Source organism: Perna viridis, chromosome 5 (genome assembly GCF_037379345.1).
Source record: "Perna viridis isolate PV_CMFRI_1.1 ecotype Kerala chromosome 5, ASM3737934v1, whole genome shotgun sequence".
Taxonomy (NCBI): domain Eukaryota; kingdom Metazoa; phylum Mollusca; class Bivalvia; order Mytilida; family Mytilidae; genus Perna; species Perna viridis.
This window is the reverse complement of record NC_142449.1, coordinates 29,654,356-29,682,275: the sequence shown is the minus strand read 5'-3', so window position 1 is coordinate 29,682,275 and position 27,920 is coordinate 29,654,356. Positions and strand designations below refer to the sequence as shown.

At 32.8% G+C, this 27,920-nt stretch overlaps 4 protein-coding genes and 1 long non-coding RNA gene across 11 annotated transcripts; 3 read left to right on the top strand and 2 right to left on the bottom strand.

Moving 5' to 3' along the window:
• The first annotated feature begins 724 nt into the window (after nt 1-724).
• LOC148617013 (uncharacterized) lies at nt 725-2,886 on the top strand. Its single transcript, XM_088581619.1, has 3 exons — nt 725-864; nt 1,683-1,831; nt 2,551-2,886. Exons 1-3 carry the CDS (start codon nt 801-803, stop codon nt 2,749-2,751), a joined length of 414 nt encoding a protein of 137 aa, XP_088437745.1. The 5' UTR covers nt 725-800; the 3' UTR covers nt 2,752-2,886.
• A 716-nt stretch (nt 2,887-3,602) lies between these two features.
• LOC148617012 (sorbitol dehydrogenase-like) lies at nt 3,603-13,969 on the top strand. Of its 4 annotated transcripts, none has more exons than XM_088584254.1 (9): nt 3,605-3,702; nt 4,462-4,495; nt 5,465-5,629; nt 6,135-6,294; nt 7,102-7,220; nt 8,002-8,067; nt 8,349-8,524; nt 9,530-9,651; nt 10,147-13,969. In XM_088584254.1, the coding sequence occupies exons 1-9, from the start codon at nt 3,649-3,651 to the stop codon at nt 10,298-10,300; spliced, it is 1,050 nt and encodes a 349-aa protein (XP_088440380.1). In that variant the 5' UTR covers nt 3,605-3,648; the 3' UTR covers nt 10,301-13,969. The 4 variants fall into 4 exon arrangements, with proteins under 4 accessions (XP_088440381.1, XP_088440380.1, XP_088440384.1 ...); XM_088584257.1 differs by having other exon boundaries at nt 3,689-3,779; XM_088584255.1 differs by lacking the exon at nt 4,462-4,495 and having other exon boundaries at nt 3,603-3,702.
• Nucleotides 9,871-18,845, bottom strand: LOC148617011 (uncharacterized). The gene is made up of 5 exons (XM_088584259.1): nt 18,675-18,845; nt 15,895-16,002; nt 14,897-15,045; nt 13,576-13,969; nt 9,871-12,452 (listed from the first exon to the last, which is right to left on the bottom strand). Exons 2-5 carry the CDS (start codon nt 15,983-15,985, stop codon nt 12,259-12,261), a joined length of 828 nt encoding a protein of 275 aa, XP_088440385.1. The 5' UTR covers nt 15,986-16,002; nt 18,675-18,845; the 3' UTR covers nt 9,871-12,258.
• On the top strand, nt 18,278-26,405 carry LOC148617010 (uncharacterized). The gene is made up of 4 exons (XR_015922376.1): nt 18,278-18,405; nt 18,845-19,171; nt 22,350-25,245; nt 26,340-26,405. It is a non-coding gene; the product is annotated as an uncharacterized LOC148617010 (long non-coding RNA).
• Nucleotides 22,075-27,887, bottom strand: LOC148617009 (uncharacterized). Of its 4 annotated transcripts, XM_088584260.1 has the most exons (6): nt 27,272-27,886; nt 26,424-26,666; nt 25,619-25,779; nt 25,060-25,223; nt 23,964-24,300; nt 22,075-22,451 (listed from the first exon to the last, which is right to left on the bottom strand). In XM_088584260.1, exons 3-6 carry the CDS (start codon nt 25,698-25,700, stop codon nt 22,252-22,254), a joined length of 783 nt encoding a protein of 260 aa, XP_088440386.1. In that variant the 5' UTR covers nt 25,701-25,779; nt 26,424-26,666; nt 27,272-27,886; the 3' UTR covers nt 22,075-22,251. The 4 variants fall into 4 exon arrangements, with proteins under 4 accessions (XP_088440386.1, XP_088440387.1, XP_088440389.1 ...); XM_088584261.1 differs by having other exon boundaries at nt 25,619-25,776; nt 26,424-27,887; XM_088584263.1 differs by lacking the exons at nt 26,424-26,666; nt 27,272-27,886 and adding an exon at nt 26,123-26,320.
• Nucleotides 27,888-27,920: the final 33 nt, after the last annotated feature.

Here is a 27,920-nt window from a genome sequence, read left to right as displayed (position 1 = left end):
CCCCGGACTTGGCTTTTTATGAGCAACTCGGCGGGTGTTTCTAGAAAAGCAGAGGACGCTTACCCTACCGGTGCACCTGGTCCATGCTCCCAGTTTTTAGTGGAGTCCGAGTTGCTCATTTACTTTTGTTACTTTGTATGTATGATTTTAGTTACTTTATGTTCTTTGTTGTGTATGTCTGTTTTCCATGTCTGGTCTTTGTCCCTGGATTACATTCTTTTGATTACCGCTATAACCTTGGTTCCCTTGATTACTCTTACATATCAATTTGATCCGATGGAGCAGTGCAGTGAATAGAGTCGTCACATTCTGATGTCGTTCCTTCCGCGGAACTCGAACACGTACCGCTACTCGGTATTCAAATATAGCTTTCGCTGACCGGTAATTCCCCCACGTAGGATTAATCTAGGGTTGTAACTTAGTACACGATATATGGTAATACGGGACAGCTCATCTAGGTATTGTTATGTAGGATCATAATAATATATAAATGTATATGCATGATTCGAGAAACGGGTTATTTCAAAGATAAGTAATCGTTTACTAACCCTTTAAATTCTACATTTATTTAAAATTCTCAAGGGTCCTAATACTTACAAATATTTAAATTGTAGCAATAAAAATTCTATGTCAAATCGTTCAACTTGATAAATTGAAGCATCTGTACGTTTATTATCGACTGAAACTGATGAAACGGAATGATTTACGTGTTCGAATAAACGGGTCGTTCTTCAGTCTAGTTGAAAATGAGACAGGGATTGTCATTTAAGTACGTCTTTAGATTTTTGGAGTAGGGTATAATGACATTATGTCCCATGTCATCTAAGGTCAAAGCCGGGTTCATTGTCTTAGTACATCTTCAAGGTAAATACTTTATCTGCTTTATATAGCATTTTAATTATATACATACTAAATGTACTGGACTTAAGATGTTTGATTTCAGAAAAGGCGTCTATTATTTATTATTAAATTATTGCATTTTCGGTGTGATGTTGAACTTTTAACATTTTAATTATATACATACTAAATGTACTGGACTTAACATGTTTGATTTCAGAAAAGGCGTCTATTATTTATTATTAAATTATTGCATTTTCGGTGTGATGTTGAACTTTTAATTTCAGTTTTGTTACGTTACACTGGTCTGTGTGTATTTGTGGTTTACATGGGTGGATCCAGGATTTTTTAAAAGGAGGGTTTAATCTAGAAATGTATAATAACGGGGGTTCCATGCATTCACTTCCTCATTTTTATCACAAAATGAACACAATTAACAATCAAAGAGGGGATATCGACGGGGAAAGGGTTTCCATGGATCGGCCGCTTGTTATACACATTTAACAAAGCAGTTTTCTCAACGAAATAGTATACAAAGTCATGTACCTACACTGTACTAGCAAAACAGTCATAATTCAGCATACAAATGTTTTCTTAAAATAAATAAAGACTTTCATACATGTACATAATTTTACTTGACATGTGAGAAAGAAATCCAATTCTCAAATTAATCAATGTACTCTAGATGTAATTCAATCAACAAGTGTTTGTTTTATATTTCTTCCCCAAAACTAGATAATGTACTAGACGTATAAATAACACTCGGTCTGATTTGTCTGACTTAATTTTGTAATTCAGTAGAATTTTGCTGTCTATATATCCTGAAAGTTCATTGATTACTTCAGTTTTGTCAGCGCTACAGTGCTACAACTGTAGTAGTGGCTACTCAAATTCGAACTGTAATGGCCAAGGGGAGACAACTTGCTCCACACCGTCGGAAGTCTGCTACACGGAGGTCATAAGGAGCGCCCTGGTGGTAAAACGTTATAACAAGGTGATTTTTCCAAGATAGTGTACAATTTGTAACAATTCACAAAACAAACAAACAATTTAAATTTAAAGAAAGCGTGACACAATGAACATGTATATAAAAGAAGTAAAGAAAAGGGTATACAGAGTCGCTCCAAAATGGATTTCAAAACATACACACTGAAACAAGTAACCAAATTTCTAAAACACACATGGTTGTTATAATCGGAAATCCTTGCAGTCTATATATACAAATAACACATAAAATTATACAAAATTTAGTTTTCAAAGCGGTATTTAGCTCACTTGTCCCAAAAGACCACTTGAGCTATTGCCATCACCTGGCGTCAGAGGATGTTTGAAGAAAAATTTAAAGACAACGACGACGGACTGAAACTACTTTACACATTTTAATGAAAGTTGGCTTGAATGTTTCTTAGGGAATCCTACACAAAAATTGTGTTTGTAATCTGTTTAAAACCATTGCCACCGTGTCTTTTTAAAGATCATAGGGGTAAAAAGCCCATTTCAATGTAAATCTAACTATGAGGGATACAGAGTACTTCTTCGGCTCGAAGCGTTCTACAGCTGTAGGGAAACTTGAGAAATTTCAACGGTAAAATTACAAAAATATTTTGTATTTTTCTTTGCATTTATTTACCTTAAACTTAATGAAGATCTGCATACTACTTTCAATAATCGATAATTTGCTTTATAATAAATGTATTCTTAATGTATTTACAGGGCTGTATGAATTCAGTAGAATGTTTCGCGAAAATGGGCCTTAACGATGTTTCAGCTTGTTCGGAAACGCCTTCTAAATGTACATACTGCTGCTCATCAAATTTATGTAACGCTGCAAACAAATCAGAAACTGCATCTATACCCAAACAGACGTTGAGTTTTGCTGCTATACTTGTTCTGTTGATAAATATGATCGGTTGAAGGCAAAGACGGACATTCGCCAGCTATTTTACTGCGTTTGGAATCTAATTAATATCCTAGTGTAAATAAAATTTTACAGACATTCAAATCTTTTTGTTTAATGCTAATTGTGGGCAATAAAAAGTTTTTTATGTACTTCTGGAAATACAAATCAGTCAATGCCGTAGATGTTTGGTGCCTAGCGAAAATATTTGAAGTATTTTTTGAGAACTATGTATTTGATCCTTTAGTTTTTAGTTAATTTATCTTACAAATTCCAGCAAATTCCTATATACTTTAAACGTACAGGTGCTTCATTGAGTATTATACTGGCCAGTATCACCAAAAGCATTACATGGAAAGATTTTAAAGATATTAACAAAAAAAAAAAAAAAAAAGAAAAAAAAAGAAAAAAAAATATATAGAAAGCCACATCCAGCACCAAGTGCATTAATTAAGGCTTATATTTTTATATTAATTTTATCATTTTTTTTCGGCCTAAAATTAATATCGGATTTTTTGGGGTTGGATAATTTCTAACCTACCCTACCGGTGCACCTGGTCCATGCTCCCAGTTTTTAGTGGAGTCTGAGTTGCTCATTTGCTTTTGTTACTTTGTATGTATGATGTTAGTTACTTTATGTTCTTTGTTGTGTATGTCTGTTTTCCATGTCTGGTCTTTGTCCCTGGATTACATTCTTTTGATTACCCTATAACCTTGGTTCCCGTGATTACTCTTTTTAACACGGCGTATGAAAAAAACTGCTTTATGATTTAGTTGTACATTAAATGTAAGCACACAATATGGCAAAATAATGAGTAACTGTACTTATGTGTGTAAATAGGCCAAGATAGATTGCACGTTATCTACCTATACAAGTAAACAACATTCAATGTCAACATTCAGGACGAATAAAAATGGCCGAAGAAAACGTTGCTGCAGTCCTCCACGGACCGATGGACATTCGTTTGGTAACATTTCTTTTCACACGATGGGTGTATGTAAAAAGAAACGAAAGTAAAGAACATTGAACATTTAAAATCTAAAGGCAAGGACTATTTAAGGGTTTGTTTATCGAACAGGGATAAAACGGCACCCTGTCTAGTAAAAATTGCAAAAATTGCAACTGAAATAACCTAGAACATAACTTTAAACAGAAATACAACGCCATTAAAAACTCAGAACTTGGTCTAGGCTCATTGGAAGATTAAGTGTTCTTTGGATTTCAAGAAACTACCTCAAAGTTGTACATACCATGCCAAGTAAAAACGACAATACTACGACAAATATACCAAGTCTTTCACTCGACTAGGCCAAGTTTTTTTTTTAACAAATTTTTCCTATCCGTCATTTTAAATTTTCACAAGGACTTTCTGATATTGCATATGATCCAATATTTTTCTTACTTTGAGATGACACGGTCATATTTTTTTTTTGGCATTCGATTGATTACACGAAGAATTTTGACCAGTCAAATCCCACGACATAGAACTAATAGAACACAAAAAACAATGGAAGAAAAAAATAGGAGACTTGTTAACTTCACTGGAACAATTGCTAGTAATAATAATAATAATAATAATAATAATAATAATAATAATAATAAAAATAATAATGATAAAAAGGAACATTTTCTTTGTAAAAAAGAGAGATGCACGTGTCCTATACGTTTTTTTTTGGTTTTTTGTGTGATTCAATGGTGGAACAATAACTTGATAACCTAATTTCAGGAAGATGTAGGCATACCAACGTTAGATTCTAATGGTACGTATAGCAAAACAAATAGGATGTATGTTGGGGTACGCGTTCTAGAATTCTAAACCAATAACTTTTTTTCCGGGCTGGAATACTTTAAAATCTAGTCTTTAACCCGACACTATACAAGTAAAACACAAGTAAAACACGCCACACATGAAAAAAGTGCAACGTACAAAATGATGACCATACAAACCGTGCATGTTACATTGTATGCATGATTAACATGATAACGTATGATACATTTGCATGCATATACAGATGAGATCAGTTCTAGCCACCCACAAAACCGTCCTAGAACTGTCAGCAGAACAGTACTATTACTGATTTACAACAGTTCTTGGACACTTCTAGAGCCAGCTCTTCTGATATTTCTAGCAAAGCCGGCTCTGCTAGTTTAACTGCTCTCGTAGAGCTAAAAGTACCACTAGAACTGTTCTCGTAGAACTTTCTTTGCTAGAACTATCAAAAGAGCTGGCCCTAGTAGCAGAACTGTCTATGACACTTTTAGAACTGTCCTAGAGTCGGCTTTTCTGACAGTTCCCCTGAGAGTTTAGAACTGTCCTAGAGTCGGCTTCCCCTGAGAGTTTATAACTGATCTGCAGCAAGTCGAGTAATAGGAATTTAGCAACAGTACATATAATTAACATATATTATCTGGCACTTTTGGTTGTGTTTATAAACTTTTTGGAAAGAAGTTACTAGGTAAACACGAATACCAATCAATATAATTAATTACTGTCGATTTTAAATGAAAATATCGGCTCATAAATTGTCATAGGTTAATATATACGACAAAAACTAGCATAGACTAGCTGGCCACACTACCATCTATTTATGTATCTATTTGTGTTCCAACATTTCAAAAGTATGTTAATAATAGGATAAGTTGGTTTATGTGCATTCGTGATGAAATATTTAGTTTAACGGTGAAAATGGAATCAATTCAATTCGTGTTTTTGTGATGAAACATTTTAGAAGTACTTTTGAAAATGGGATCAGTTGGTATATGTGGATCTGACATCAAGTACTGGAAGTATGGTAAATGTGGTCGGTTTGTTATGGATAAACCGATGGTTATTGGACACGAAGCTAGTGGTACCGTCGTAAAAACTGGATCAAACGTCAAAGACCTCGCAGTTGGTACGATTCGAAGAGGCTTGATACACAAAATATAATCTCTCGGCATGAAACTTATGAAAAAGATAGGCTAAGCTATTTGTTATAGACGCTTTTACATAAATTCAAGTTAGGTTTTGTATTAACATGCATTTACATGTAGTTTCAGGACCCGGTTGTTTAATTTGTGGTTAAGACTAATTAATTAATTAAAATTTCATAACATGTCGTTAATTCTGTTAAACTTTCATTTAAAATTAACGCATCCTTATATTATCATTAAAACTGAAAAATCTAACGTAGCAAATACCCCTATGTTAGATAAGGTAACAAATGGATGAGAATCAAGACAGCAGCCATATTTCGACCATTGCTGCTGCGCCGAAGACGTTACCATATCTTTGCTTACAAATTTGTACTTAAACCCACACTTTGTAATCACATGCTGAAAGCTTATTACGAGAAAATGTCTTATCAACAAATTCAAACAAGTAGCTATATTTAGAGTTACATTTTTCTCGTCCATCAGGTGACAGGGTAGCCATTGAACCAGGTTTACCTTGCAGAATGTGTAGATTGTGTAAAGGGGGACAGTATAATTTGTGTCCGGACATTCGGTTTTGTGCAACACCACCAGTGGATGGAAATTTGAGTCGTTTGTACAAGCATCAAGCAGACTTCTGTTTTAGGTGATTTTATGCTATATGGTCTTGCTATACCAATGACAAAATTAAAGATACTTAAAACAGATAAATCAACCAGAAGGATGTACATTACAAAAGAAAAGAAAGATAGCAAAAAAAAAAAAAAAAAAAAATGGAAGTTTTACGGAATAGGCGCATACATATAAATAGAGCTTTTCAAACTATATGTACATTGTGTATATGCAGAGCGATTCCATTTTCTATTTCGATGTTGTTTGTGGTTCTTATATGCTTAAATGCAACCTTATGTGTATACTACAACCATTTAGCAGTGTACAAGATAACTTTTTGTGAAACTTATTTTATTCGAAGGTTTAAAATTTTCGTGGTGTGTTGAAGTTTCTTCTATACTTCATTTATTTGAGAATTCGTTGATTTCATTTGAGCATGTAGTTTGAACGAACCATGAAAACCACGAACATTTGTTTATGCTAACAATAGTACTCTAGACGTTAACTTACTGCCAACTTCACCTAATGGCATGAGGGGCAACAATAAAGATACGCCACTTCCAACCTGGCCTTGGCAATTTTCTGTAAACTGTAACTATGTAGTTAAGTTCGTTCATTTCCGACTCAGTGGTACGTCGCTATGTTACCTTGGGTCTACCTCTGCGCCGTTTTTCCTCTGGTGTCCCGAAAAAGGCTGTATTAATGTCTTGTTGATCTTTTCTCAAGACTTGCCCAATCCATCTCAACCTTTTCTCCATCATGTCTTCTTGATATCATTTATTTTACACGTACTGTAAATTATCTTGTCAACTGCTGTATGAGTTTACTATTACATTTTAAGATTACCAGATCACGTTTCATTGGACGAAGGAGCCCTTTTAGAACCATTAGCGGTCGCCATTTATGCTTGTAGGAGAGGAAACGTCAATTTAGGAACATCACTGTTGATATGTGGTGCAGGTACATTTATGTCAGTGCATTGATAAATTCTTTTTAAAAATCAGACTGGAGGTGACTTATACACGTCAAAAATCCACCAAATCATTTTTATTCAGAAACAGTTACCGACCACATAACCATAGGTGCTTTCCATTATACGGTTCATTTCTTGAATCAGATTCGTGTTCCATTCTTGATTCGTATCCAGTTGTTCGTCTCAGTCGATGAACCCGACAAACTGGATGTAGAATTAGAGAGAGTTAGTTTGCACCGCTTAATGGAAAACAAGTCATGTCTTAGTTTGACACTCGATTGTTGTTGATGAAAAATATATGCTTGAATGTGTATGCAATTGGCAATTTACGAGGGTTATAGTTTTTTGATCATGTTTGGTTTGATTTTAGTGGATGATGAATGTAAAAACTATAGTTTTCTCAAAAATACTGATCTCATTACAAAAATGAATATCGTTATGTTTAAATATATCATATACAAACTGAAAAAGCACCGTTTGTTTGGTGGGTATTTCTACACCATGAATCACCTATATCATAGGCGGTGTCTTAATTTTATATGGACTGGTACTTTAAAAAAACGTAAGTGAGGTACATCAATGATTTCTATTAACTGATAGTGCGTTCTTATAGAACATCTGATTGGGATGAAAACACATACAATTCTAGAACACATATTACGAATACTGATAATAGTTGCTATATAATAGTCTGTGACTATCTTTACGAGTTTACTTTGAATGAATTTTAATATACATGTGCTAACAAGAATTTTGTACGCGTTTAAGGTCCAGTCGGAATACTCACATTATTAGCTGCAAAACAAATGGGAGCATCCACAGTGATAATGACAGGTAAAGCTCAGTTGTTATTTATTAGATTCCTCAAAACATGAGTTTGAAATCTCCATAACATCTGCTGCCTAATATCGCGACAAAGGTTTTTCTTCTATGTTTGTGAGAACCTAATTCCGAGATGAAAGGCTTTCAACTGTACTCTATGAAAATACCTATAATAATATTTGGGTCCTTATTGTTCAAATGTATTTTAACACGAAAAAAAAATAACTCATCCAAATTAAGATTTCCATCATAACCTACACACGATTGGTATATTAAGGCATTTCTTTTTAAAGATATTGACTCTGAAAGACTATCGTTCGCTAAATCTAAAGGAGCTGACTACACAATAAAGGTCAACTCAAAAGACCCGGAAGTGTTTGCGAAGGAAGTGACATCACAAATCGGTTTTCAGCCAGATGTAACAGTAGAGTGCAGCGGTACCGATTTCAGTCTAATTTTTGGAATCTATGTAAGAAGTAATGCATGCATATTGTTACTCTTTTGCAGACTAGTACGAAAAGTGTATGAATTTTAACTTTTGGCATTGCTATGAAGCTGACAAACATGTTGCCTGGCTTCTTACAAAAGGACATGCGTGAAATAATAGACGATTTTCTAAATTCGTGAAAAATTCATTAATTAAGACTTTTCCGTGAAGATTAAAATGGCAGAACAGTATAGAGTAAGAGAGATATTCAGACGGGAAATCGTTGTAGTTGTTGAATTTAAGGTAGAAAATCAATTTCTAAAGCCTAACAATGCTCTTACTTTCTACACAAACAAACAATTAGTATCGCTTATGCTCTTTTTTGGAAGGCCACCAACGTTTTAGACACAAGTTTTCTTATATGAGTAGACTATATTTATTTTAGTAACTGATTTTGTCCAGTAAGGCCGTATAATTCCGGAACAATTCCGGATTTACCAATTTAGAATATCGTCTATTGTATCAGCATTTATCTCAGAACCAACATGAACCAAGTGCTCGATAGGAAAAGCATCCCAAAAGTATGCCTAGGTTTGAAATTGTACTGATAGAAAGTGCATAGGAGTAGATTAGAAAATTTAAAAGGGTGTCCATGGAATACCCAGGCAGTGGGTTGCACATAGCAAATTTTGTTTTAAAAAAAATTCCATTCAAGGTCACAAATTTGCGTTTTCTACAACGACGTTTGTAATTTACTGAAATGATAAGAGTGAAATACCTTACATAGATCAAAATAAAGGAAATAACTTTTTGATTGGTTCAGAATTCAGTTGATTTGTTAGGGAACTTTGAAAATATATTCTGAGTCATCCACTTTCGATACAGAAAAAGCCCTGTTCTTCCTACCACAATAATTGGTTTAACATTACAGTGGATAAAAAAAAATGGTGGGCTAAAATTTACCCTCTGCCACCTATAACATATGATCTGCCTGGTTTCTACATAGATAGTCCCTTAAATATACGTATTAATAGATATAATTTGCAGGCTACTTTTCCCGGCGGTAGTGTCATTCTGATTGGGAGGGGACAATGCAATACGCCACTCCCTTATAATGTTGCTGCAAGCAAAGAAGTCGACATCAAAGGAGTTTTTAGATATGCTAATTGGTAAGTACAAGCCTCTGTAAGAATCAGGAATCTTCTCACTTTTTTTGTACAGATTAAAGTAAGGTATTAAGACCAAATGGTTACGTAAAAAGAGAAATAACATTTTATCGATCTCAAATGGAAACGTTGGCTCGCTTATATTTGGTTGCCATTGTCCAAAAAAATGTGATCATCAATGAAATCATGCGATATATTATTTGTAAACTAAAGAACGAGATAATCTTACCACATTTTATTCATATGATCATACTGTATTGTACTTCACATGATTCGCATGTGTTGCACCATGGACCCTTTTGTGGTAAGTTGATGAGTATGCTATATATACACTTCCGCCAGGTAGGGCTTGGGTAGAAAAGATTTTTTCTCGTGGAAATCTATATTGATTATGCTCTACGCATACTCATCGACTATTCCACAGTTAGCACAAAAGGGTCTATCGGTTCATTACTTCTGATGACCGAAGGAACATGCATGTTTTACTGTGATTTACAGCTACCCAGCTGCCTTAGATATGATCGCTAGTGGTCAAGTCGACACAAAAGGTCTCGTCACTCATCGTTTCAAAATGTCTGACACAGAAAAAGCCTTTAAGACTGCAGATGATCGAGATGCAAAGGCAATTAAAGTTGTTATCGATTGTAATTAAATAATAGAAAAAAACTACACTTTCTTTACTTTTGTGTAAGAAACTATTTGCTTTTTTATACTGTCACCAACGATATTCAGCAATTTTAAGCTTCATCTAAAGTTACTGTATGGCAGCTTATTTTTTAGCACAATGTACGCAAGCGTGCACTGTATCAAATGATATCGCACGAAAAAAAAAACTTATTATGCAAAAATCTCAAAACGACACTCGAAAAACGGATAGCAATATGGAAAATGCTAAAAATGTACCAGTTGGAAAAAAAAAAAACTTGTCATTAAGTTGTCAATTACCCCAAGCATTTATTCATTTACATTCACGTTATCGTGTCCTTATTTGGAATATGGAACAATTTTTGAATGACAAAAGTTTGGTTGTTTAGCCTTGTAGAGTAAACCGACACTTCGAATTTATCAACACATATACATTGTATAAGTTCATGTTGGTGATTAAGCATCACAACACGAAGTTATCTAAACAAATTTTCGCTTGAAATATTGAACAGAAATTTGCATTCATTCTGTGGACTTACATAACACAAATTTTGAATGACGATATATTTTTCCCAGGGAGAGTGCTTTCATGTTTTACAAATCACTCGACATCTCAGGCAACTGTAGTGTAAAGTCTGTTCTTAATTTGACCAAAAGCAACAACAAAAATGTGTTTAAGTGAAAACCAACATTTCTATATATTTTGTATAGAATAGTAGTAAAGACCATTTTGCTCGCTTTTCCAAATGACACAATTATCTTTGACAAAACAATAGTTATTGCTTGTGTTCCTTTCATCAGAAAAGTAGTGTTCCAGATAAAGATGAAGGGATACTATGCCCTGGTTAAGGTCATAACATGTCAACTTTGTTGTTATACATTAAAATTGGCTGAACAAATTATATAAAAATATTTCCTCTGCAATGATATTGCAATGATGTCACAAGTATGCAATGGATCGACATGAATAAGTTTACAAAATGTCTCATGAAAACAAGAAGATAACATGCCAACCCTTTGTTATAATTTGATCTTATTGAAATATACTTATATTTACAAGACATGGTTAATGTTTTGTTATTTGTCCTTAGAATGTAACATAGCTCGACTTCTTTTAGAACAGACTCTAACAGTAAAACACTGACATTGAATCACTAGCATTGGGGATTTCATTTAATTTCCTTCGAACATATGCATTAAGGACTTTCCTGACATTTTATATAATATCAAAGTCAGAATTTTTTGCCTACATAACCATTTCCTGTTATTGAAATTTTCTATTGAAAAACGCCCTGACGTACGTAATTGACGAAATACTTTAATGTTCGTTCAATGCATAATATTCTGCAATTGTCGTAAAAAGCAAAAGAAATTGTCATTTCTCATAAAACTTGATTTGAAAAAAAAACATGACATCAGAGAGCGGTTGACAAATGTCATTCAGAAAAATGTAAACATAATTAATGTCTATCATTTGTAATTTTAAAGTAAACAAAACCGAATGCAAAATCTGCTTGTATATAGTTAATGGTGCTTTATCTACAATTGACATCGGTATGAAGTATATGTCTCTATAAAAATCAGGCAAAGTAGAAAACATTCTTAAACTTGCACTCCACACTGGTCGATATGACATCGTTATTTCATTCAATAGAATCTTTTTCTTTTTACACGACTACTATTTGATATCTAAATTACTTGAGATGTATGGACAAATGAGAGGAATTTATCAGCTCAATTCAATAAACATTTTTTTATTGAATTGAGCAGTTTATTTTACAGAGATATCTGCCCTAGAATTTGTTGATCTGTAGTGCATTTCTCAATCAAATGATCGATGAGTTAATGAAAACAGTAATACTACTCTATCTTAGTGTTGAGTTACTTCGAACTATAATGTTTCATCCACCGCCCGATTATTACAGAGACTGACTCTCAAACTTTGTATAAAAAGACGACATAGCTTCATACGATAGCTTCAGCTATTTTTTCCCTTTGTGTAATAGTAAACTCTCTATAACATGTAATGACTCTATCTCTTTTCTCTAGTTCTTTTAAATCCGGATGTTCTGTGATACATGAAATCTGTGGATTGTACAGAAGTCCTGGCATTAAATTCTCTGAAGCTGAATCTCCACTATAAACAACGAACACATCAGCTAAAAAATAACAAAAAGGGAATAATTAAAAAAAAAAACAAAAAAAAACCAAAAAACAAAAAAAAAAAAAAAAAAACAAAAAGGACAAAAAAAAAAAAAGACACCAAAAAGCTTCTACCACAAATGCGTTTTGTTGAACCTGGTAAATTTTAAAACACGTGTAACTACATTTCTATTCGAACGTACTTCTTCGAAATCTGTTTTTAGTTTTACAGTTACTGTTATGTGTTAAAATGCCATCAGTAAACACCCACAAGAGACATGTTTTCCTTTTTCAATGGACTTTCCTCATTGAGATATTTTCTACTGCTGTTACATAGCCCCTTTTAACAAAATCCATGACTGCCAAAACATCATATACAATTTAACGAACCATTAACACAGATAAGTTTAAAAATGTCACCAGATTTTTATGTTTTTTTTACTTTCTGTTCTTAAATTTCTGGAAAAGAAAACATTAAAAAAGCCTCATTTAATTGTTTTCGATTGGATATTGTTTGTTACATATATTACCGACTGCCCATACAATGTGTTGTTTTCAGAGTTTCCGAAAATTGCGTCAAATGCTGCAGTGAAGATTTGATTTAAAATATTTTCCGCCGTTGAACCCTTATAACAAAAAATAGATTGAGGCTGCTCGTTATTGCTTGCATTAAAATATACAAAATGAATGGAACATTTTAAGTGGTAATTATTAAAAACTTTTAGAGAATTCTGTCTAAAAGAAAAAAAATAAGTGTCAGTCTCTGTAAGAATCGGGCAGTAGGTGAAACATGGTATGAAAAAAACCCATCATTTTGATAGTTTACTTTGACTATTTTCACCATCAAAATTAAAGAAAACAGACAATATTTTTCATATCATGCTTGACCATTGAGTTACAATTTCATTGAAATGCACTGAAAATGAAAATTTCAACCTCATTTTTCAAAGATTCTATTAAAATATTTCTGCGAAAAGCCAGTGACGCAGAGATCAATTATTGCCTTTTCAAATAGAGAAAGTATCCTTGTGTGATATTGCATTGTAAAATCGGTGGGGTTTTGACATGCATGTTTCTGATTTTTCCCATTTTGCCTGATTCTTACAAACACTTACACTTAATAAGTGATATCAATTTTACCTTTGCTAACAATGCAACATTTAATTGTCAGCAGTCGCAGGTCCCGCTCTTGTCCTAACGCTTCTATGATCACATCATTCTCATTTTTATCAACAAAAACTACTATCACCATACATTTCGGTATCTTTCGAACATCACCTCGTTTTGATACCACAATTGACTGTTTTTCTAACCCTTTGTCTCTAGTTCTTTCAGATAAGCACTTGTCAATCATAGCCGAATGGTCTTTACTTTTTGTTTCATCAAAGCTCACAATACAGTATCTTTTACTTAAAATTTCGGTTTGAATTCCATGATATTTACCACACAATAAAGACTTTTGTTGGTTAACGTTTCCTTTACAATGGGAGACTTTGTTTTCTTTGCATACTTCATTGTATATCTTGAAAGATTCCTGCAAAAGAGCAATGACGTGATAGAACTACTTCTTCATTCAACAGATTAAGTAGCACTCCACAAAAGAATCATGCAAAATGTGATTAATGGTTGGAAAGCCTTCATATTTTTATTTTTGATATTTTGCTTGAAATGTCGAAGTAAACTTAGAGTTACATGTGGTTTTTCATAAAGTATATAAAAATTATATAGAATGCGTTGTAGATTTCACAATCAAGGGAGATAACTCTGTTAATGACACTCAAATACAATATAATCTATTGTATTTTCAATGTTGATTATCTCCTAAGGGCAGGCAGACATGAATGAATAATTACACATTTCACAATATAGACCAATAAAACAGTTTAATTACAAAAATAAAAATGTGTAGCCTTTTTTGGGGTGTATCACATTTTTCAGATTTTGCATGATTCTTACGAAGACTGCTACTTAATTATTCTTAGTTGAAGAATTTTGACATAGAAATAATCAAGTTTTCAAGCTTTTGCAAAAACAAAATTAACAACTTATTTGAAAGAATCTATATATGTGTTGGCCAATACTTCTCAATCTATTAGATATAAAAATCTCTAAAGCGGGTCCAAAGGCATACGATTAAATGTTAATGAAAGTAATATGATAATCTGCTGTATATGAAAAAATCAATGTGGAAACGGTATAAAAGGAGTTAAAAGAACGATTTCTTTCAAGGTAGACAAACCAACGAAAATTTCACAGTATACTGTATGGCCCACAATTCGCACACCGATAAACAAATGTTAAACATTAAAACAAATAGTTACAGAAATATCAATATGTAATTTGTAGGAAGTAATTTACCGCCTTTTAACGGTTAAAACTGAATGAAATAAAATATATCCACATAATTTATATTATTTTCTTGAAATTCAACGGCGCTTGTCTATTACATGGTATTACTTACAAAAGAAACTGTTCGTGGACTAACATTATGTCTCAAAAAAGCTTCCATATCATCGCTTCGTTTTTTTTGGTAAATAAGTGCAGAGACAATAAAAACAGTCACAACAAATAAGAAAAATAATGCTCCAACCACACCAGTAAAAGCAGTATCTGGAAAATGATGTGCAAAATACTATATAAACTAATTGTTCTTTACTCGTATAAAATATCTCGTACAATTGTGGGTTAACCAAGCTGAATCCAAGTATGTGCACTGTAAACCAACTTGTATCGCGAATACATTTTTACGCGTTTCAGAACATCAATTTGATTTCACTACTTTTCATTTTTGCGACTTAAACTCTAACATGCATTTGTTAATGAACGGACTTATTGGCTGTAATTAATATTCGCATTTTTTCTTGCGTTTAAAATTAGCAAAGTAAATGGCTTGCGAAAGTAAGTATGTCTCTTCATGACTTTTCGGAAAGCTTTCTTGAAGGATTTCCAAATCAAACACATATGATATTCGATACCTCAAAAACCTTCTTTATATTACAAGTATGTATAAATTGGTTTTTTTGTAATACAACAAGAAAAAAAATTAACATTTACAAACCAAATAAATTACATACAAATATATAGATATTATTCCCTCTGACAGTATTTCATCATAAAACAATAACATTTCGAATTACTTGGTTATAAGGTATTGTAAGACTAAATTGTTGTCTCAGATTCGTAAGTTACACAGTCAAATATTTTTCATGTGAAATTCATTTTAATCGAACTTCACGTGAGATTCATATGAACTTCATATAAATTTAACTTGATTTTCAAGTGAAGTTCTCCTAACCCGACACTATTTCACAAAGTGTATTTGCTTAATTCGGCTGAAAATCATGCGAAAAATTTTTGCCTGTGTCTTGTTTATTCATAAAGGCAGGTTCGAACAGCTGGCATAAATGTGATTAGAACCGATATTACTGAAATTACATTTTACACAAAAACGAATCTCACCTTTATTTTCGAACAAATCTGGATCTTTATCACTATTCTGGATCATTTTGGTAATGTTGAAGCTAGTCATGATTGTAGTTCTGTTATTCATTTTAGTATACGATATGTCTATAAAACATTATTTCAGAATGTTGTACTTTCAAGTTTACTTTTTTTACTCTCTTAGTATATCTATATATCTGCCGTTAAACGGACTGGTAGATAATTATGTTGACCGCCTCGTGTTATAATTAAGAATGTGACGTTTTAACTAAAATAAAAAAAGTGTGTATGTTTTTCTCCTCTTTTTCACACTACTCTTAAATTATTTTTGAAAAGCGATTTACATCGTCATCACTACAGACGTTTTATGGTCGTCATCATGAACTCGTGGATCGTTATGGTGTATCCATCTGCACCATGAAAACTGATTTATTGAACGGGTCATAGTTTTCCTTTCCTCGTTTGTTTACCCCGGACTTGACTTTTATGAGCAAGTCGGTGGGTGTTTCTAGAAAAGCAGAGGACTTTTATCCTACCGGTGCACGTGGTCAATGCTCCCAGTTTTTAGTGGAGTCCGAATTGCACATTTGCTTTGGTTACTTTGTATGTATTATTTTAGTTACTTTATGTTCTTTGTCGTGTATGTCTGTTTTCCATGTCTGGTCTTTGTCCCTGGATTGCATTCCTTTGATTACCACTATAACCTTGGTCTTTGAAAACTGATGTAGCCTTGGCACTCATTGACCTACTAATAACATTCATTCGTTTCCAAATTAAGACCTCACGGCCATTAATCATTCTGACAGAGAATCAATGTCTTCTTCTTCTCGTTTTATCAATTTCTTGTGTAGTCTTCCACAGCATCCAACAGAACTTTATAATTATAATGCCATTTTTTGGTTCACGGTGCTTTGGACCTTTAGAAAGGACCTTAAGTAGAGATTTGTTTTCGATGATGCTAAAATCTCAGGTAATGATGTGACCGGAAGGAACGTATTTGAATGGAGGGTTTTTGCCAGAACAGTCAGGTGGTTTAGCCTTGAATCCCTCAATTTCGAGGTTCTGCAATAGCCTTTATAATTGAAAAATTTTGAAGCAATAGGTGAAGTATAGGAATTATGAAATAATCGGTATTGATTTGTCTTTGAAATATGGTAAATTTTGTTGTTTACGTTTTTGTGATGGAGGATGTTAGCCAAATTAATTGCATTTATATCTTTGTTGATAAACGGTAGTGGAAGAAATGGTCGTTTTTCCTCATCTTGACACAAGATGGTTTAAAGAGTCTGTGGAAACCAATATCCAAAATGATCGCAACAAGTCTGTATAATGATGAGGTAGGTTCAGAAACAGGAGTGTCAAGACTTGTTTTGTAAAGGGAGTGTAGTAAAGTGGTAGGTATAGAATAGAGTTTAGTTCGAATGTGATGAAGTTCAGAGGTGTTTGTATTAAAAGAAGAAGGCTATCTATGGAGACACCATGCATCTTAGGTGACGTATAGTGTCGATGGCCATGACTCCTTTTCCGTCTAGGGATTTTGTATCAAATAAATTCATCACATTGACTTGGGAGTATGAATGTACATGGAAAGACTAGCAAAATCTCTACTAAAAATGTATTTGTTATAAGAAGCGTCTTGTCAACCATAAGAATATATGGCATTCTCTAAACAATCGTGGCAGCTGCATAAGAATCAAGTATATAGAATGGTCTAAATCCAAATATTTATTGTACTCAAAACCAAAACTATCGAAATAGGAAGCCCTAAAACTTAAGAAAAGAAGTGGGAAAAAAAAACAGACTGTTGAGAATACTATTATATTCCGTGGAAATAACAAATAGTGGGTAACACTAGACCCATGGAATACTATTGAGGAAAGGGAAAAAAAAACAAGAAGTCATCAACACAAAATCACTTAGACTAAAAGACCAACAGAAAGCATATATTGAAAAAGACAAATAGGTGAAAAAATCAACAAGAAAAGACAAAAGAAAATTTATTGAGGCACGTGCTGAAGAAACAGAGAAAGGAGCTTTAAGAGAATTAAGAGTTATTTTCGTTTACAAAATAACAAAAGGCTAATCAAGCCCCACCAGTAAAGCACATAGCACTTGCCAATAAGTCCATGGAAAATGGAAATCTGCAAGGCATAGAGGGATTACAAATAGAACTTATCAAAGTTGACCTCGTTACAAAAACAAAGGCAATGTACAGTCTCTTTGTAACAATTTGGGAAAAAAAGAAAATATCCCAAAAGACTTAGCTTCCAAAGAAATGTAATTTAAAGTGAAAAACTACAAAATCCACCTACATACCAAAGTAAATATAAACACTTCCGATGGTTTGGGCATGTTTTAAGAATTCAAATTTTAGACATCACAAAAACAGCCCTGAAATTGACCCCGCACGGTAAATGGCGAAGAGGTCGACCAAAACAGCATGGCGAAGGACTGTTGAAAATGACTAGGGTGAAGCTGAAGTTTTGGTACGGATCATGTTGGTTACATTCAAACTATTCATTAATCAAGGTATGCCTTCACTCGATGTTCATTTTGTTTAGGTGGTGAGCAGCTTAATTTAGTACAAAGGATGCCTATATAACATGAAATTCTTCCTTATATCAAAATTTTCGTATTCATTTACTATGTAGTTCTAGCATATTTCGTTTAGACTTTTTAATTATTATTGTATCATTAACCACATATACTACTCATGACATATCTGGGTACATTGATAAAGACAGTGATGTTACTGAAGAAAACAAAATAGTTTGCTAACAAAACATAATGATACATACCAGATTCGATATTTTACTTCCTGTATTTTTGTTACGTTTCTATATGTTTATAGACCCTACAGGTAGAATTAAATGGAAATACTGCATGGCAGATAAACATACAAACTGTCGTTTGTTTGATCAGGACCGATATAGCACCTTAATAGTCCTAACAATTTATTACTTTGTAGTGCGACATTGATTTGATGGTGTTTTGGTTGATAAAGGACAACTTGTATAGACTTTTTATCATATAGATATCATTAGAGAGTGTTCAAAATTTGACGGATTGATGGGACGGAGCTAATGCATACTAGAGAATTTTTCTGAGGAGCTCAACAGAGCAAGCTAATTGATGAAGTGAACAATGTGTGGATCTTTGCTCTCTTGAACTTAGTGTCGTCGGCAGTTGTTTGGTGCGAACGACTTCTTGTTTCCCCATTCAGCTCCTAAAGATCGAATTTGTTAACGAGTTCCATTTGTTATATGCGAAAAATAAATATCCAGAAACTTAGTTTGTAAGTAACAAATCTCCTCTCCATATCAATCTGTACTGTAAACAAACTTCGCGTTTCAAGATATGAATTTTATTTCGCTACTATTCATTTTTGATACTTTATGCATCTCGGCCTTAGGAGGGGCAACAATAAATTATGGACGGACCCATTTGGGCGTCCCCGGTCATGGTATAGCCAAAAAAAGGCGGCAATCGGCCGCGGCAAGATTAACCGTCGCGCCGAGTCGAAGCGATATTAATGAACATGAATTCCATAGTGACGTATCGCTCGCAAAAATAAATTGGCTAATAATAGTAAGTCCCAGGGTATTAAAACTGATTGGTACTAACCTCTTCAAGACGTTTCAGAAAGCTGACTAGAAGGATCTTTCAAAACAATGGAAAAACGCTCTTATATCAGAAATTAGTAAAAAATTCTGAAAATTATACACTCATCATTTGTACAACCTTTATATAATATCTAAATACATATTTTTTAAATGAAGCCACTGTAGATTTACAAACCGGAACTGGAAACTAAATTTAAAACTTTCTGTGGTCAAAGGACGTACATTAATATTTGGTGGGTCATGAGACATGAACATTAGACTTAAGTATCTGTCTTTGTCAGAATTATGCATTATGCAAAATCTGAAAATTGTGATACCCCCCCCTTAAAAAAAGTACATATTTTTAATTTTTAAATTAAGTTGTTTTATCGGTCTATATCGTGAAATGTGTAAATATTCATTTAAATATGCCTGCTTTTAGGAGATAATCAACATTGAAAATCAAATGGATTCTATTGTATTTGAGTGTCATTTACAGAGTGACCCCCCTTAAAACCTACAGTGCATTCCATATAATTTTTATCTCCTAAGAACACGGGTTATATGTTAATTTCGGTTTACTATGACAATTAAAAAAATATCAAAAATATAAAAATATGTAGGCTTTTTACCAAAGAATCACATTTTTCATGATTCTTAGCTGGAGTGCTACTTAAATGTTTACGTTTATTCATAAGCTAGTAAGCTAGTGCTTAATGTTTGCTTTATCACATGATTGTCTGTGAGTGTGTTTAACTCATTGAATCGATTTCATTAGAACAAAACCCGAAACAAATCTATCTAAAATTCTAATATGACGTTCTGAACAGGTTTTGAGACCACAACTGTGATCGATTTTCGATTGCCATATGAGCAGCACGCGACTTATTGGTCGTGGCATTTGGCGTGGCTTGTTTGTAAATTACTGTTCAATTTAATAATGTAAACAACACAACATACATAACATTCCGATGTATACCAGCTGCTTTCTTTCATTTCAGTAGCGTAAATGAACATCAAATTCATATTTAATATTTTATAATGTCATTAAATATTATGTTTTAGAAAAGTTATTTCATGTTCCGTAAACATCAAATATGAAACCAAAACTGATATAGCTACCGTAAAGTGTACAGCCAAATATGGACAAATATGGCGCGTCTAAGGTGACCGCAATAGATCACGAAAATGTAAAAAAAATGGACAGCTATTGTCCTATTGGAATCGAAATAAATTACGGAAACTTCATTTTATCATTGTTTTACCACGGGTTTTCCATTTTTGCCGATATTTTACCCCTCGCTGTCGCCCGTTTTCCATGATTTACTTCTTAATCACCTGATGATGGCTGAAATTTAATTATCAGTCTTTGCAATGATGAGACAGTGTTTAAAACACGGTATGAAATAAGACAACACTGCCAATGTAATTTGCTTATTGATATTACCAGAATGAAGGAATAAAGACAACATTTTCCATATGTTTTGTAGAATGAATCATAATGTTATTGAAATGCACAATAAATGAACATTTCAAAGGCATATAGCTCAAAAGCGTTTACTTTCTAACTTTTAAATGTAACTTCCCAAACTTATTCAGTGTTCAAAAAGTTAGTTCAAATTTAAAAGACTTCATTGATGGCATTGTATTGTGATATCGGTGAATATCGCATGTCAAAGTTATACGTATTTTTTACCTTTGGTCTGATTCTTATAGATTAATGATATTTGACAAACTGGACTTTCAATGCAATGATCACACTAGGGTCAAAATATTAACGTTCATTAGATATTTTTTCAAGAGAAAGTCTTATCATTTTAGCTTTAGTTTTATTGTAATTTTAGAGATCAAACATTTACTTTTTTATGTCCTCACTTGTTATACTGTAAAACACAAGCAATTGTACTGGGGGCAAATATATTACAAGTATTACATGTTGAAAATAAATTATCAAACTGTGCTGTTCATAACTTTGCAAAACTAAAACTGCATCAGCTTAGAGAAATGTTTTAAGGTACTGTTAATCAACTTATTTTCGCGAATACAAATAATTATTCAATATTGCTGCCATCTTTTTTCGCGAATAAGCCTCTGCCTGGTATATATTTCATAATGCAGTAGCTTTTGTCTTGCTCGAGAAGTTAGCAAAACATAAATCACTCGTGAAAATATATTGGGTACAGTACTTAATGGTTGAAAACTTGGATGAAGGATTACAAGCACGACAATGATATGTGGGGAAACGACCGTTCACTTTGAATACTCAACTCTACAAAAGATCTGTTAGTTACTCTGGTCCAATGCTGTGGAACAACCTACCAACAATTATAAGAAATTCCAAAACAAATTTAAAAAAACAGATTAAGATGCTATTTACTCACGAACAGAGTTGATGTTTTTTGTGTGACTGTATGTTAGCGTGTATTTTAAAAATATGAAAAATATTATTGAATTTTTGTATTTGTATACTGTTTATTAGCGTATTTACTAACTGTGTTACCTTCTTGAAATAAAGTATTATTATTATTATTATTATTATTATTATTAATACAAACGTCCTCCAATTATAGTGAATCCCACATTTGATAACTCGATCTGTGTTGTAAAGTTAAATTTAAGGGGTGTTTTATTTATTTACAAGCAGCATTCAAACAACATGCAACTTTACAGAGATAATATAATAAAAGGACATACTTCAAGTGCATTGCTTGCAAAACATCGGTGAATAATTTAAAATTGTCCAAAAATACAACAAGATATTATGATTATGTTATTAAACAATGAACTCAGCTATTTTCTCTCTTTGTGTGATAGTAAATTCTTTGTAACAAGTGATAACTCTGTCCTTTCTTTCCATTTCTTTTAAATCAGGATGTTCTGTGATACATGGTATTTGTGGATTGTACAGTAGTCCAGGCATTAAGTTCTCTGATGCGGCATCACCGATACAAACTACAAATATCCTGTCTTCAGCTGAAACAGAAATCAAACACCGGCATCACAAGGATTCCAATTTGATTTCAAGATTTGATTCCGAATGTCACATTAAAATGCATCTCATTTGCCTTATAATATTTTGATTTCATGTACATTGCTAAAAAAACCTAAAACATATCAGCTTTATGATTATCTTGTAATATGATAATAGAAACATAAAATAACACAGTCTGGTGCAAATTTGTCTTGCGATTGTCCCTTGTAGATATAGATAAAAGTCCTCATGTACTGAATTAATTTGTATCGATCGTTTGAGTTTTTGAGCCTCAAATTATCGTCAAATTGCAAAAATATGGGATAAAAGGAAAGTACAGGGATCTTATTCAAACGTATCTTAACACAAGTTTATTGTACTAAATGGATAATATTGAACAATTGTTTTTATATTTTTAAATTCATTACGAAGGACAATTAAAACACACACACACACACACACACACACACACACACACACACACACACACCAAAATTCATGATGCTTCGTAGCAGTACCCCAGTTTGCGCAATATGTATGTTCGATATCTGTATACATGGAACACCTCGATGAATGAACACATCTCCGACACACTGCATAATTGAACTATAAACTACTAGTTAGCCCTTCTCAATTTTTAATTTTTCACATCGAAATTCAATGAATGTTTCTCTCAACTAGCTTTGTACCTCAGTGCTGCAAGTTATGACATACGCACCTATGTGTCATGTAAAAGCGCTAAATTTCTGGGCACCACAATTTCTACAATAACATTAACGCTTAGGTACTAAAATATGAAATCAACAGTCGTGTCTGGTGCAGGAAACATGCACTTTTAAGGCCCTGGAGCACCTAGAGCTTCATATTGATAGCATGCACATGGCAAAAATAGCCAAATAGAATGATTATTGCAAAAAGCAAAATCACCAAACCACAAACTGACACAATTTCCGAGAAATACACATTATCGAATTTCTTAAGCCATCGTCTATACAAAGTTTTATTTCTATTTGTCATCATTGGACTTCTAATGTCACGAGGCTGTAACCGTAACAAAAATACACGATACAGTGGGTGACACATCAGAATGATTTAGGGGGTTTTGCTACACTCTTGTAGAAATTATATGGTTAAAAGATAATTGGCACCTAATAGCCTGAAGCCCCTTTCTTCATACAAATTTCTTGATCGGAACCACTGTCCCTTTTTATCCGCCAGGGCCTACATGAAATGTCTGAAGACAACTCTTCCAATTGATACTCATAATTCCTCTTTATATTTCTATATTATCACTGATGACTATTTATAATCTCGCAGAGTTTTTATTTCTAGATAAATATCAAATGGCTTATTATACGTCTGAAAATTCCCTAAATGGGGTATGCCAGTGAGACTATTTTCCTGCGGTAAAGTAAGAAAATTGCAAATGCTATCAGGCTTTACAAATCTAAAGGCTCTGGCGGCTGCTATATCAATTCTGAACTTCGATCTAAATTTATAAAAAGCATAATTACCTACTAATTTCTGGCAACATCTTACTGTCAATAAACGTAAATCATTCAAATCCTTAGCAGGATTTTCCAAAATTTCAAATTCTTTATTTTCAATCATATCTACGAATATAAAGATCACTTCGCAATGAGGTATTTTCCCAATATCTTTTGAATCTTGTATTAAGCATGGTTTTTCATTGAGTTGCTTTTCCCTAGGTCTTCCCTGCAGGCAATTTTTAATGGCCATAGAATGTTTTTCTTGGGTGTTTGGATCAAAACTAACAACACAGTACTCCAATCTTTTCCATTTTTTTTGGTCTTTTTTATTGGATATCTTCTTCAAAATCTGGTCCGAAGCCTTTATAAGAAAACAAATAGCATTTATTCAATTTAATCTATCGAACATGTGGTTACATTATGCAATATTTCCTTGTACAATAATACAATAAATAATTCTAAATTATTGTGTGCATCAATTATTGCTTCTTATAACCACTGAATTTTTAGACAGAATGATATACTAGTTATGTATATAAGTTCAATTACCGAATGTTAACTTTTGCGAGTCTTAGACTCTATTATGTCAGTCTTAGACTCTATCATGTCAGTCTTAGACTCTATTATGTGTTGAAAATACGATTAAACTTAAACGATGAATACTTTCTATTTTATTAATCAGGTCTGTAAAATTTCTTTTGTCAACAACCTCCAATTTCGAAACCAAGAGGTTGTCTCTGAGGTAAAATACAAATATTTTATCATAACTGAATTAGAAGTAGACAATACACACTTCTACAAAGCAATCAATAACGTTCACTAATTCTGTCAAGTTTCTTTTTATGAATTTCTTTTTCTTTACGATAAAACCTCTGAACTTACTGAAATACCTTCAAAAGAGTTTTTAGAGTATCATAAACTTTCTTAAATACAAATTCGTTTTTCTTTTTATGTTGTTCTGTATATGGTCTTTAAACTTGACGAATGAACTCTTTTTATTTAGTGTACATGTATTTTTTCTTATCATGTGTTCAGCTTTTTTAGAATTGCATTTATACACATGCATTTCTATAAATATAGGATGCAAGTAATTGACATAAAGTAGGCACGGGTAACTTACAAATTGAAGTGGTGGTTTTGTCATTGATGGCATCTCTATCAAATAGTCCACTCTTTTTTCAAGATAAGCTGCTCTTCTACAAAGACGGAACAAGATCGTAGATAAAAGCAGTATGCAAGCCACAAGGGAAATTGAAATTACGATGACAGCAAGGAACCCTTTATCTGAAAAATATTGTAATGAAAAGTAAACGTCAACTTTATATGGAGTCTCTTACTTATCTAGTGACATAGTATCTGATAAAACATGATAAATAAAATCAAACATATTCGGACATTTTATTTCATTTTGAACTATGATATTGCAAATTGATTCAATATACACATACAAAAACGCTAGCCGGCGTTGGTGAAAAAGGATAACACTTTTAAACACTATATGTTATTTCGCTTATTTATATTGATATTGGGTATGTAATTGAACCATTTTAATGTAAACTCTCCTGACTACAGTGAAAGTAATTTGATAAAAAATAATATGAATATCTGTTTGCTGCTGGTCTTTGCAAAGGAAAATATGTGAAAATTGTATTAGTATGTGGTTAGCAAATTAATATTACCAATTATTTTGTTGCCGAAATAACTCGAATTGAAATCGTGAATACTGTCTTCGTTTGAGGTGCAATTCACTTTAGAAGCCATTCCCAATCGCAGTCGTCTTAACAAGCTATACCGTTGATACGTCAATAGCAAACGATAAAAGGTATCAAAGTATCATCTGCTGCAATAAAACAGTGTTATTTGAGATTTGTTGAATATCAAAATACCCCTTCTCTTTGAATCTTTAAATACATTAACAATTTGCAGAAATGATTGCAAACGAATTCAATAAATGCTTAAATACAATTTGTGTGGAGTGATTTAAATCGGTTAAGTTAGGATTCTGGTGTGGATAAAAATAATGAAATGATTTGTTGGATCGGAGGTTCATCGGAAGCAAAATCTCAGAAGCAAAAGGCCCTAAACTTAGAATCATGTCGCTAAAGAAACGATATATAAAAAATGCTTATAATATATTTGAAATAAGTTGTAAATTCTAATAAAAAAATAGTAAAAATACTTGCATTGAAATTTTGATCATAATACGATGTTGAAATACTTCCTTCATCGAATGTGTCACATGATTACACTCTAAACACTTAACTTTTGTACACTTAATTGGTGTAAAGCTACATATGATATTATCTCTTAAGATAGGTTTAGTTTGCCTGCCTACAAATTAATGTAGAGTATACTAATCTCTTTTTGTTGATAGACCTATTTCATTTTTTTTCTGCTAAGACTTACTTTTCCAAGGAATTCAATGCCTCGAACGTAAAATGAAGATGACTGAACAAAGAATATAGAACATCGATTTCATCTTACCATTGGAATATGAATCAGGTGAGGATAGATGTCATCTGTTTTTCATTGAATCACTTATTCATGCCAGTACCTAGTATGCTAGTCCATCTGTCTGGGAGAGTTCACTGTCCCCAATCATCAACTTCTAATGACTTTCAGGTTGCTTTAAATTGCCCAGTAACATGGAGAATCTCAACATATTAGAGTTTGCATGTAACCAAATATCCAGCTTCTTTTTTTGTCATGACGGAAAGTTCACAGACACTAAGGAAATATTGATTTAGATGCAATTTATATAACCTTCACCAATCGAACAGAATTTCCAATGTCAAGACTTCTTAAACATTTATGCAAATCAAACAAAACCTCGTTCTAAAGTGGAGATGAATACAAAATATCGGCCTAAAATCCCATGGTAATCGCTTTAAAATATTTGAATTGATTACTTTGATCGGGAAGTACCAATAGCCTGCTTTATATGCTTATCCTTAAGCTGATTGGATCAAGAAGTTCCTGTTTTTTTGTAAATTATGGATGGCAAATAAGTAATCAGATAAAAAAATATCTACAGGACAAATGATGGCTATGGTTATATAGAAAAATTGATAAATTGCAATATTGAACGCATTGTTAAATGGCGACTTATCACATATTGCATTTTTGCAATGTCAGTGCTTCATTATCCGCTTATGTCCGTCCAACAAAAGCATACTTTATTTTGTTTCTTAATCTTTTATGTTCATGAAAGATCACTCGTAATAAATGAGAAGGTATGAATCAATAGACGGAGATAACTGTCACAATTGGATTATAAAGTTTACAGTTGAAATAAAATGTCCACAATTTTGACAGAGAATATCAACACTTGCCTTTCTCAGAAATCTCTAAAATATAGCAAACTTTCAGCAAAATGCCAGTTGTTACGTCCCTTCTTACTTGAGCTCTGATTACAAATGCATTATATAAAACAAGTTAATTTCAAATATGCCACTTAGATGGACGTCAGAAAAAGATCACACAGCGACAAATGACTGTCTGCTGAATTATTTTCAATATCTACTATTTTTTTGTGTTTTTGTTACATCCATTTGAATCTGTTTCATTTTAGGGGAAATGTATGTTTTTCGATATTTTTGTTTTGTCTTTTATCTACTTCTGGATATAAAACACTATTTGAATCCGTTATTTACACTTTTTATGTAAATAGTAAATCAAAGGAAATCAAGGGAACCAGACCAATTTACTAAACTGGAGATCGCTTTGAAAATGCAGTGATAGTAGTATGATTGCATAGGGTGCAGGTGTTCGTTGAGTCGATCTCTGGTCGGACTAATGTCAGATTACAACCCAGGGTATGTTTAATCGATCATACTTTTTGTCCTGTACATCATAAAAAAACTGTCATTAAAAGTTAGAATATATCAGACTTGGATACTTCTTTATTCTTTCTCAATGTTTTGTTTTATTGTGTAATGATTGAAGTATTTTTGAAACTTAAGCAAAGTATAATAATTATAA